Below are 12,610 nucleotides of genomic sequence, written 5' to 3'. Positions count from 1 at the left end.
TATCATCTGCTGATTGTGGAGCCCTTGCCTGTTGATTCTTTGTTGCTTTTGGGATTTCTTCATTAACTTGCAAGCTAATTAAAATAAAGGAAGAGTACCGCAATTAACAAACTGCTATCACAGCGACAATAAATAGAGATAACATTTAAATTCAATCAAATTTGGATGTAATCAAATAGCGTGGCCATTATACCAGTACACCGATGCAGTCTCAATGTAGAAGACATCTTTTGTATTTGTAAATAAATTAGTTGTGCATGTAGCCAAAGTTGGGCGGCACGGATGGTGCAGTGGGTAGCACTGCCGCCTCACAGCAAGGAGGTCCTGGGTTTGAATCCCCGTCGGCTGGGGCCTCTCTGTGCGGAGTTTGCATGTTCTCCCCGTGTCTGCGTGGGTTTCCTCCGGGTACTCCGGTTTCCTCCCACAGTCCAAAGACATGCAGGTTAGGCTGATTGGAGAGTCTAAATTGCCCGTAGGTATGAGTGTGTGAGTGTGTGAGTGTGTGAGTGAATGGTGTGTGTGCCCTGCGATGGACTGGCGACCTGTCCAGGGTGTATTCCTGCCTTTCGCCCAATGTATGCTGGGATAGGCTCCAGCCCCCCTGCGACCCTGATCAGGATAAGCGGGTTCAGATAATGGATGGATGGATGGATGTAGCCAAAGTTAGTCTAACTACAATTATATTTGTGATGAATGTGAAATTTGAACTATGTAACAGCACTGTCACATAATCAGATTGTTGTCAGACGTAATTCGTGACTGACTAGGTGAAAGTGTGCAGGTCTGTTAGCTGAGCCGGCGTCAGTAAGTCGGCCCCGATGCTGTGCCGATACTCTTCAAGGGTTCTGAATTTCTGGATGTTTACACTAGGACTCGGAACTGTACTGTCCTCTCAGCTCTACTTTTGCACTTGTTCTTGTGATTGATTTGCACTTTGTTGTACGTCGCTCTGGATAAGAGCGTCTGCTAAATGCCACGTAACGTAACGTAATGTAATGTGCCGTAGATCGGGGAGAGGGGGTCGAGTCTGAGCGGGGGCCAGAGGCAGCGGGTCAGCCTGGCGCGGGCCCTGTACAGCGAGCGGCCCGTCCTGCTGCTGGACGACCCCCTGAGCGCCGTGGACACGCGCGTGGGAGCGGAGCTGTTCTACAGCGCCATCCGCAGGACGGCCAGGAGCCGCACCGTGCTGTTCGTCACCCACCAGCTGCAGGTGAGATTCGGCGCCGGCCCACGGCGAGGCATCGTGGGTAAAATCAGTCACCACACTTACAACAGTGCAAGAGAAAAGTGTTTCAGTCTTATCATGACACTTAAGTTCTTAAGAAGGAAATAATCACTTGTTTTAAGTTACTTTTTGCTTGACATGGGAAATGTTATGACCCCTCTGCCAAAGCTTGAAATGAGTCGAACAGTCTCATAGGGTCAGCATTTTCACTCGCTGTACACATGCGGAATGCAGTGTAATTCCACCACGAGGGACGTCATTTATTTCCTGGTTTATGGGAGCAGGCAAATGCTGATATTTCTCACCCTAATTGTCTCTCATCCTGGGGCTGAGGGCCTGTCATAAGCCCAGACATTAAGAGCTTTGGCACTCATGACAGCTGATAGCAGGGGAGCGTGTTCAGTAATAAAGCTAAATGCTAGTAGCCCCAGATGCGCTTCGGGCCTGAAAGTGAGTATTTCCTGATTAATCCACAGAAATCAGGGGGGAAGACCCCCATGTAAAATGGCTTCCCTGCATCATCTGCTTCCTCTTTAACCCCCTGCACCCTGAGGTGATTTAGATGTTTACCTATCAGGAAATTTCAGACTTTGGTTTGGATTTGGTTTATGATATTGATGAGTTGATTATTATTATTTGAAAAAAATAAGAAGTTCCTCTTATGAAAATGTGTTCGCTTCGGAGTATGCCTCCAATACCAAAAATGTGAGTTCAGGTGTATTATCTTACATGATAAGTCGAGCCATGTCGTGTTTTATACATAGCCATGTATAAAAATATCAGCAGAGTACCAGGCTGAAATCGGTTGCATTCCAATAGTTACAATGGCAAATATAGTGGTGGAATATATCATGTATAAGTAATGTTGGCGATAGTCTTGTCACATGCATGCTGTCCAGCAATAGCGTTCGGTGCATGGAAATAGAGATCCTCATTCTCTTTCACTTCCTGAACAATCATCTGCATCAATAGTATTGTTTGAAGTGCCTTTTCATGAAGTTTTTAGAGGCATGTTTCTGAAGCATTACACCCCAGAGAGGTGTATTCTTGGCGCTCTTTATGTGTTTTCAGCAGGTACTACTGCTGGTATCCTTAATCACTCCCTACTCCCCAGCTAGACCACTCCAGTCTGCCAGCTCTGGTCGCCTAATGGTTCCCTCTCTACGAGCACCTGGCGGTTGAGCTGCACGTTCACGCCTGTTTTCCGTTCTGGTTCCTCAGTGGTGGAATGACTTGCCTACCACTGTCAGGACAGCAGAATCCCTCCCCCTATTTCGACGCAGACTAAAAACACACCTTTTCAAACTGTACCTTAGTCCTCCCTCCTGATTTCCTCCGCCCCCCTTTCTGATATCCCTATCCCTCTTGTCTAACCCCAAAAAAAAAAAAATTGCACTTATGATGACTATGTTTAGAACAACACTTCATGTGTATTTTTTGGATGTGATGCTTTAACTTGTGGAAGAACCTAAGTACTTGTAAGTTGCCAAATGACAAAAATGGTATGGTAATGGTATGGTAATGGTAATGGTAACAAAACAGCCAAAATGTAGTGAAATATACATGTGACAGGTTATTAGCCAGGGGTTAAAGCGAGTGTTTTCTGACACCAATTGCCATCTTCCGGGTTCAAGTCTTGCCTTGTTCATTTTGACCCTCCACCTGGTATTCCCATAGACATCAAGAGCGTAATCTTCTGTCATCTGATCCCTCCAACTGGTGTGTCAATAGCCTTCTTAAAAGATTGTCTCAACCCCTTAATATACAGGCTCACAAAACAGTTCCAGGCAGCATTAATTGTCCTTTCTGGCATTGTGCAATGGAAGTCCTGAGGGAAGGGACAGAGCACGTCACTGGGAAAATTACAATAGAAAGAATTACATTTCACCTTCCAAATACACAAATATAATTACAAATAAGCCAACTGTGTTTACAAACGTTTTTTCTGTGGGCTTCCTGTCCTGCAGTAGAAAAAAAATGCTGAAAGAAAACCAGTTTGTAGGAAAAGGAAAATAAATAGATATAGAGGGTATAGATTAGTGGTATGGCGAATAATGTGAGAATTGGACTGTCTGGGTAAGAGATTGCAAATGACTTGTGGAAGAAAGTTATTAATGTATATAATATTATTTGATGGTGATGAAGTTTTCAAAATGTAAAGCTTTTATAGACTGAAGAGCTGTGCAGTGGCGAGTCTGTGGTGGAAATTGAATGGGTTTTACAGGCTCTGTTGTAAAGGTGAGCTATAGGTGTTTGGCTGCAGGATGGTAGCCCAAAGCTGTATTTCCTCGTTTGGCAGTACCTGGCGGAGTGTGACGAGGTGCTGCTGATGAAGGACGGGCAGGTCGTGGAGCACGGCACCCACGCCCAGCTGATGGAGCGGGAGCGCGACTACGCCGCCCTCTACAACAGCGTGCAGCAGGAGGTGAGCGAGGAGGAGGAGGAGGAGGAGGAAGAGGAAGGAGGGGGCCAGGGTCCGGCCCCAAGCCCCCCGATTCTCTTTAAGAGAAAGCACCGCAGTCAGCTGCTCGCGAAACCTCCGTGCATTACAGCATGAATAATTCACCGCCTCTGCAGAGTGAAAGGAGGGGGCAGGGAAATGCTAATGCGTACAGTGCGTTAATTATGCATGGCGCGCGTTGATTTTCCAGCGCGTTCACTAAAGACTTTGTCACATATCCCCCCCCCCCCCCGTCTCGCGTCAGAGCGCAACGCTATGGCTGTCCGAGTACAGTTTGGATACCGGCTCTAACCAACTCCCGTTGTACCTCTCAGAACATAGTCAGGAATAATCTGAAGAACAAGCAGACAGCGGGAGAGGAGGAGGTGGAGCAGTCCTCCACCGTCAGCAAGGTGCCGGGTCGTCCAGTCGACAGCAATAAAGGAGGTGAGAGACTCTCAGGTTCTCACCTCACGACAAGTACCAAAAAATAAGTCAGGTCTGAACAAGTATTTTAGTCCTACATTTAAACTTTTTTTTTTTTTGGATAAATAACACAAATCTATTGCCAATGAGGTGAGACAGTTTGACACATTTCAAAATTTGCCGATAGGGTTTCACTTTTCAAGCTCACGGTAATTTAAAAGAAGCTTATATTTATAAACATTTCTCCCTGAGAGAAAAAAAAATACAATTATGGGCTGGTTACACTGGCACTCATTAAACCCAGTTCTGGATAGAATTGAGTTTTGTATGGAGAATTAATTTGTTTCTGCAAAACTAGCCCTATAAGTCTCATTACAAGTCTAAAGGCCTTTCAGTCCCAAGAGTGCCATTTGGCACTCAAGCGTAACTACGATAAAATCCCGAGAGTTCCAGCACTCTCAACCTTATGCCTTTTCAACCGATCAAAATGCTTGTTTTGAGCCCCTATTAAAACCCTACTAAATTTCCTCAGCTTTCTTAATTTTCTCAACCGAAGCCAAAAGCCCTTGGGATTTGGGTGGGGCCCTTTCATACCGGGCGTGGGACTGAAAGGGTTAATCAGACTGTTTTTGTCGCGCTGTGTGCGTGGTGACCGCTCACTGGCTTCCGTTGCCCGGGCGACGCGTGCGCTCCAGGTCAGCTGATGAAAGCGGAGGAGAAGGGGTCAGGAGCCGTGGCCTGGTCCGTGTACGGGGCCTACATCCGGGCGGCCGGGGGCCCGCCGGCCTTCATCGCCAACCTCCTCCTCTTCCTCTGCACGACGGGCAGCATCGCATTCTGCAACTGGTGGCTGAGCTACTGGATCAGGCAGGGCAGCGGGGTGAGTTCAGCGGAAACAGGCCTCCACCGCCGGGCAGTCCCGCAGTCATTCTTCCTGACACATTTCATTATGAACACTAACGGCATCCTTCTAAACTTAATTAGAAAAAGAGTGGGAAACGGGGCGCCATATGCACCGGAAAGCTGTTGTTTCCTCAATTGAAAAATGTGCTCCGAATGCCAATAAAGTTCCCGTCGGAAATTGTTCTCCTCGGGCTTGCGCCGTGGATCGCTTTCAGCCCCGGGAGAGAAGCTCGAGGTTCCGTAGCAATAACACCCACCTTTTGTCCTGGCTTGTGTTCAGACGTATCTTTCCCAGAATGCATCATCGGTCCTTCAGAACGAGACGGCGCTGGCCGACAGCATGAGGCTGAACCCTGACCTCCAGTACTACTCAATGGTGTACGCGCTGTCCATGGGGGCGGCGCTGCTTCTGAAGACCACGCGTGGGCTTGTGTTTGTGAAGGTATCCCCCTCCCTTTCGTCACTTATCCATCTATCATCTTTAAAAAAAAATGTCTGGAACCAGGATCGGATTATCTACACAGACCTGGACCTTGAGCAAGAAGCACCAATTTCCAAAAACGAGTAGCGTGTTGAAATGGGAAATCAGTGAATATGTTCTGAACACCCAGCTGGTGACTGACTCAAGCTAAAACTATGAATATGCACAAATTAATTAAATCAGCAAATTAATTAAAAAGCTTATCAATGACCATACTGATTGATCTCACTGGTTACAGTTTGAGATATTATTTTCCACTGGGCAACAATAAATCAAATAATAAAAAATAGAGAAGTTCCATTCATTCGTCAATTGAAATGTTGCAGAATTATCCTCCCTGAAACGCAGTGAACGGGCAACAGATTGTAGGCTGACACAGTGTAGTAAATGAGAGAATTAGACGACTGTTTCCAAATCAGGCACATCGGTATTCTGGGAGTAGAGAAAAATTTGAAACCTTTTTGATAGTAAAAGCACTTGGGTGCCATCCGCCCTGCCATTTGAATATTCTGTAAATGCTAATCCATGTACTCTTTTGCTAAAAGTACAACTTTGATTGGGAGTGTGGAAGTTTTACGTTTCTGTTTGAAATGTTATGTGAGAAGTTGAGATACTCTGTCCTGTAATGGCCTTTAATACGGAAGTAGCCCATTGTCTCATTCTCCTGGTGGTCAATTCCCCTGCATAATTCACTATGTGAGTGGCCTAGCATTCATTAAATCTCATAGCTCCATGACCACAAGTATCTAGGAGCTTCAGAGCATAGGCAGATGCTTGCATGTAAACTCTGGCATCATTTCTGGGTGAGCAGGATGTTGTTACCATTTACTCCTGGCCCTCATGTCTCACAGTGGAATCAGAGAAGAAATTAGTGTTCTGGCACAAAGCTCATGGGGGTACCGTGTCACTCATGTACATGTCGATTCCTCCATAGTTTTTCATTCCAACTCTTCGGCTCAGTTTCTTAGTTTGCCAAATTTTCCCCTCCGCCAATATTTTTAATTTATCCTTGACAGGAGGACAACATGTGCCAGCGAAATATTCAGATGGGCCCAGATGGGCATCAGTTTATTAACTCGATATTCAACAAGCCAGTCAAGTCACCTCGAAACGCACACTGTGGCCCTCCTGGGAAACAGGTTGGCGTGCACAGCTGTGTAAAGTGTCCTATTAGGCTTGTTTGTTATCTGCCTGCTTGCAGAGCAGCCGGTAATTTGAGAGCACATAACATCTTCCGCCATGCATCCGGCGTTACGAATCCGAAACGGGCAGCAGTTCTGTTAGCCTTTGCCACCCCACTCCAAGCGCCTCTTCGGAGTGCTTCCAGTCTATTATTGCGCAATGCCTGCAGTATTTTTAGAATGCGCCCTTAGGGCTTTTGTTCTACAGACATAAAATCTGTACGTTTACTCCCTGATGGAAGGTCCCCCAGCGCCTACAGGCCAAAGCCACTTATCTGTCTCAGATTACTCTCATCTACATTAGAGGTCGTGCATGTCTGTGTTGTCTTTTTTGCCCTGGTAACTTGTCATTAAAATCGTTATTTATGTAGGTCATTGTTGGCCTCGTTGCTTGTACCCTTTTCTTCTGTGGGAGATAAAGAGTGACATTTGAGACTTTGACTGTTCTCCCAGCTCGTTTGGAGTGCAGTCGGATGAGCCGATAGAATGGGAGGGTTAAAAAGACAGATTCATCCGCTCGGTAATGAAGACATCACGGCCCGTGTGGGAGCTGAATCAGGGGCGGTGGGAGTCTTTGTGTTTCCCCAGAACAAAGACGAAAGCACAGTATCTAATGAGCTTTATTATGTCCTTAATAAATTACCGCTGCTGCTGCTGCCGTTACCAAGGCTGGTAGATATCACGCTGGGGCAAGCTGTAACTGTAGCTTCCCGGGTGCCATTCACAGTGTACTGCGAGAGAACGGCTAAAGCTGACTCGTCAGTAATACCCAATGTGACTGAGGTCTCTGGAGACGTACATTGGAAATGAGTCTGCTGTGTGTGCGTGTGTGTGCGCGTGTGTGTGTGTTCTTTGTGCTGTGGTGAAGCATTTCACAATGTCTGCATGCTGGCATGTGCTGTTTTTGTTTGAATAGCATCAGGCTGTGTGTACATATGCCATAGGTTATGCAGCGTTGCCAACTTTTAAGGCTGTCTTGGCGTGAGATTAAATGCTCCCCTCTGAAATAAATTGTATGTTAGCGTGAGAAGCATTGCCCTCAATGTACAAAAATCACAATGTGATGGCGTGAGACAGAGCCTGAAAGCAACTGAGTTGGCAACTCTGGTTATGTTAGCATAATCGATCTTCTGATAATGCTTTTTGTTTCTGTATTTGTATCATATCTTGTTTACTACCACATTTTGCACCCGAATGCTCAACCTACATTAGGAAGTGAGCGGAGTATTTATTAAGTCAGTTAAACAGGCCAGTGACAGATTTACTGTAATTGGAAATAGGGCAATAGGGAAAACATAAGGTTGGGCTTCTGTTTGTTAAAGGGCATGATATCTTTAATGAGTCCTACCAGTATTTAATTTTTGATAGTAATGATCTATTTATCAGAATGAATCCCACGTTACTGCATCCCTCACCGTAGACTGGGGCTGGTATGCTGCCCAGACCATAGGAAATACTGCCCCCTACTGGCATAAGATCAGGATTTTTTGAGAAGACTGTCACAAAAACACTTTCCAGGCTAACAGAAGGGAAAATAAAACACCAGGCCTGAACCCCCAAATAGCAAGCACATGAGGCAAAGAAAACCCCTCAAAAAGTGGGGAGTAAAAAAGTCCCCAATTGGAAGGAATATTGGGATAAACCTCCATATAAAGAGGGAGTCCACCCTCCAGTGTTCTGTACGTGTATCGTATTGCATTCTTTTATTTGTATGCTTGTGACAAACAAGTATTTAGGTCAGACAGCGTTGCGTTTAAGTCTGTCCGATGGGATTTCGCATATCTCCATAATAGAATTATGTTTGTTTGTCTTATTGGTAGTGCACTCTCCGTGCCGCCTCAGCTCTCCACGACAAGCTGTTCCAGAAAGTTCTCCACAGCCCCATGGCCTTCTTCGACACCACACCCCTGGGCCGCATCCTCAACCGCTTCTCCCGTGACATAGACGAGGGTAAGGCTTGTGTTACCTCACTACCTTCCTCTCTCAACCACTTCTCCTGTGACATAGACGAGGGTAAGGCTTTTGTTACCACACTCTCCTCGCACGGATGTGGCACAAACACACTTCATAGAGCCATTGTATACTTATGTTTTCATAACATTGAGGGCCGCTTTGACAGATGCAGATTAAGCTGGTTCACAAACAAAATTGAAATTTTTATCGGGAATCTCCAGTCAATATTAAATTTAGACTCAAAGACTAGGCTTAAACATTCCAAATTAGTTGTATATCTTTTGAATAGTGTTACAGTCCCCCCCACCCAAAGAAAAGTGACTGGGCATAGGACATGGTTTGAAACAATGGGATTTCCCATTGAGGGAAAAATTGTCTCTTTTCATAAGCGAACAATTACACAACTTCTTTCTTTAAATGATGTGTTTTGCATATCAGTTGATTGTAAAAAAAATATGATATCAATATGTGAAACAAATAGTTTGGAGAACGTGTGTAATTGTAAAAGGAGATATGATTCTTAAGTTTTCCTCTATGGGAATTAACATTGTTTCAAACCACTTCCTAGGTCCAATCACTTTTCTTTTGGGGGGGGGGGGGGGAGCAAGCCACCCTATAGTATATTAGGGTGGCTTGGCCAAGGACAATACTGTGACAATGGCTGTTCTTAGGGCACACTTTTAATTTCATATTTAATATCAACAAACTCCTGTCACCAACCAGAAAGCTCCAGTAGTTAGGAAGGAATAAATGCAGAAACAGATCTAGTTTGTAAACATAGTAGTTTGTGTGGTTACGGTCATTATCCTGTGTAGCTGAAGGCCTGTGTTCTGCCTGTCCTCAGTGGATGTACGTCTGGCCATGCAGTCAGAGATGCTCCTGCAGAACTTGACGCTGGTCTTCTTCTGCATGGGCATGGTCGCCATTGTCTTCCCATGGTTCCTGCTGTCTGCCCTGCCCCTGGGAGTCTTCCTCTTCCTGGTTAACCGCGTCTCCAGGTGAGGCCTGGGCTTCAGTTCTCCACCCCTGTTCCAATCATTGTTTTACCTTCTTTATTAACTAACAAAACACCCACCATAAGCATGTCTAATATCGGTGCAAAAGTATCTACAATATAAATCACAGAGGATTACAATATAAAGTCAAGGGTTTGTTTTTATTTTGATTCTAGGTTAGAGTGTTATCACAACATGAAATGAACTGACTGGATCAGGTGACAGGAACTATAGGACGGAATACTGATCCATTATGATTTCCAGGAAAATTCTCCAAAAGCTTTTCAGTGATCTCAATTTTTCCAACCCACTCTGCATTGCCAACATGCTTTGCAAGTTACAGTAAATTAATGTAAAAAAAAAAAAAAAGCAATAACCATAAAAACTACAATTCATCATAACAACGCAAAACATTACAAAATTCGCGGAACCCTATAACGAGGAATCCAAAGCGAAAATATTTCCTGTCCAAACACGCCTAGGAGAACAGACGGGGGTGAGGTTTTTGGAGAGTAATTACGTTTCTTTTCCTGGACAGTTTTTTTTCCCCTCCTTCTCTTCCTTGAGAGAACAAAGTCATTCATGACACACTTGTTATTCACGCTCGCCGCCAGTTTTACCTTCGCATCCAAAAGTAGGAATCATCCCACTTCTGCCAATAAAGGCCGCTTTCTCTCAGTGGCGGGGCCTCAGCTGCCCGGCAGGTTTTAGCGTTAGCGTGTTAGCCTGCTCATAAAAGCACACAAATGAGATGCGGGGTCCAGAAACGACTCAATCTCCGCCAGACAGTGGCGGCACACGGCGCAATCACAGTCCCACGAGTGTTCCCGTCTCATAAGCCACTTGCCTGTCAGATCAGACCTCAGACTGAATCCACGAAGATGATGAGATGGCTGCTCTCGGCGTCAGAACTCCAGGCTGTCGAAAAACACCAACAGTGTGTTAGCTGGGGTTTTTTTTTTGTCAGATATCACTTGTATGTTTGTAAATTCCCCTTTGACTCTTCTATTTATGCATCCCTTTCAAAGCATTTTGACTGTTTGCACTTGACGCTATGTGTAAAGTAAGATTGATATCACATATGCTTAATTATAACACATTCTCAGAGTTACGAATAAAATCAATTATAAGGCATGCTTAATCATTGTAATTTCAGAACCATTAGCAGGCATTTGTAGTGTCAAATAACAAATCTAACCCGGAAAATGTTCTGAGCAGTCGTGACATTAGTATTTAGCGTGATACCCTTGGGCCTTTATGCAGGAGAGCTGAAGTTTGTAAGACAAACTTGCAATCATTAAGCTAGGCACTAATGTCCGTTTTGATAGAATTAACCTCATTCTCAATGCGTGCTTAGTTGGGGGTTGAATGTGAACCCAGATTACTGCAGTAAGGCAGTTCTTTGGGCCTGTAGTCTAGTTTATCTGGTCTCTAACATTTTGCCTGACTGTAGAACGAATGCCAGAGAATGAACCCTGCACCATATCGGCTAACCTCTTATTCTGAACTACGCTGACTGTTTTACCTCTTCTCATTTTCTCTTTCTGACAGGGCTCTGATCCGCGAACTGAAACGGCTGGAGAATATCACACAGTCACCTTTCACCTCGCACATTACCAGCAGCCTGCAGGGCCTCTCTACCATCCACGCCTATGGCAGGGGCCCGGACTTCCTGCGCAGGTCAGTGCACAGGATTCTGGGGAGAACACATTCCATTTCTGCCACGGGTTGCCTGACTTTTGTGAACATCCATAATGTATGAGCAGAGGTGTAGAATCCAAGTTCAGAAAGTGAAAATCATTCCCAGTATATTGTTGCATGCAATCACCTGGATTTGCTCATTAGCACGATTCTTAGGATTCTGGGGAGAACACATTCCATTTCTGCCACGGGTTGCCAGACTTTTGTAAATATCCCAAATGTATGAACAGAGGTGTAAAATCCAAGTTCATAAAGTGAAAATCATTCCCAGTATATTGTTGCATGCAATTACCTGGATTTGCTCATTAGCACGATTCTTCAGCCCGAAGGTAGAACAAATCAACTTGCAAAGTTCAGGGAGGAGGAGACACATGGCGGGAGTTTGACTTTCTGACCCCTTTGAGTATGAGATTTGAAATATCCATGGGGTGAGAGTTTCAAAGTAACAACAAATGAGAGTTAATACAATATGGGTTACTCATACTAACCCATTAGATGCGGGATCTTAGAACATCTTGGCAATGAGAATCAGTTGAAGATGAGGGATTTTGAGGAGTATTTTGGGGGAATGAAACCCCCAGGCAACCAGCAGTGCTGTTCACCCATATGCCCTGAGACTCTCAGCACTGTTTACCGCTGGGTAAAGATCATAGTTAGATTCCCTGTCCTGTGTTTCTCCTCTCAGGTACCAGGCTCTGTTGGACACCAACCAGGCCTCGTACTACCTCTTCAGCTGCTCCATGCGCTGGCTCGCCGTGAGACTGGACCTCATCAGCATCATCCTCATAACCACCACGGCCCTGCTCATCGTCCTCATGCACGGCCAGATCCCCCCGGCCTACGCTGGGCTCGCCATCTCCTACGCCATCCAGGTGCTGTACCTTTACCGCCGATCCCTAACCCTTACCATTACCCTCACCCTAACCCTCATCCTCACCCGATCCCTTACCCTAACCCTAACCCTTACCCTAACCCTTACCCTAACCCTTACCCTAACCCTTACCCTAACCCTTACCCTTACCCGATCCCTTACCCTCACCCTAACCCTTACCCTAACCCTTACCCTAACCCTTACCCTTACCCTCATCCTCATCCTCACCCGATCCCTTACCCTTACCCTAACCCTTACCCTCATCCTTACCCTCACCCTAACCCTCACCCTAACCCTTACCCTTACCCTAACCCTTACCCTCATCCTCACCCGATCCCTTACCCTTACCCTTACCCTCACCCTAACCCTTACCCTAACCCTTACCCTTACCCTTACCCTCATCCTCACCCGATCCCTTACCCTAACCTTTACCC

General features: G+C 45.6%; 1 protein-coding gene across 1 annotated transcript in view; it reads left to right on the top strand.

Moving 5' to 3' along the window:
- The window catches only part of wu:fb13g09 (ATP-binding cassette sub-family C member 5), a 33,984-nt gene that overhangs the window by 15,109 nt on the left and 6,265 nt on the right, over window positions 1-12,610 (top strand). The window contains exons 14-22 of the mRNA XM_061235038.1: window positions 1,007-1,210; window positions 3,525-3,650; window positions 4,001-4,112; window positions 4,787-4,971; window positions 5,275-5,436; window positions 8,477-8,606; window positions 9,454-9,607; window positions 11,156-11,284; window positions 11,991-12,177. Of these exons, the coding sequence (XP_061091022.1) occupies window positions 1,007-1,210; window positions 3,525-3,650; window positions 4,001-4,112; window positions 4,787-4,971; window positions 5,275-5,436; window positions 8,477-8,606; window positions 9,454-9,607; window positions 11,156-11,284; window positions 11,991-12,177 (1,389 nt within the window). The remainder of the gene's footprint in view (window positions 1-1,006; window positions 1,211-3,524; window positions 3,651-4,000; window positions 4,113-4,786; window positions 4,972-5,274; window positions 5,437-8,476; window positions 8,607-9,453; window positions 9,608-11,155; window positions 11,285-11,990; window positions 12,178-12,610) is intronic.

Source organism: Conger conger, chromosome 3, assembly GCF_963514075.1.
Source record: "Conger conger chromosome 3, fConCon1.1, whole genome shotgun sequence".
NCBI lineage: Eukaryota > Metazoa > Chordata > Actinopteri > Anguilliformes > Congridae > Conger > Conger conger.
The sequence above is the reverse complement of the archived record's forward strand: the minus strand, read 5'-3'. Positions and strand labels throughout refer to the sequence as shown.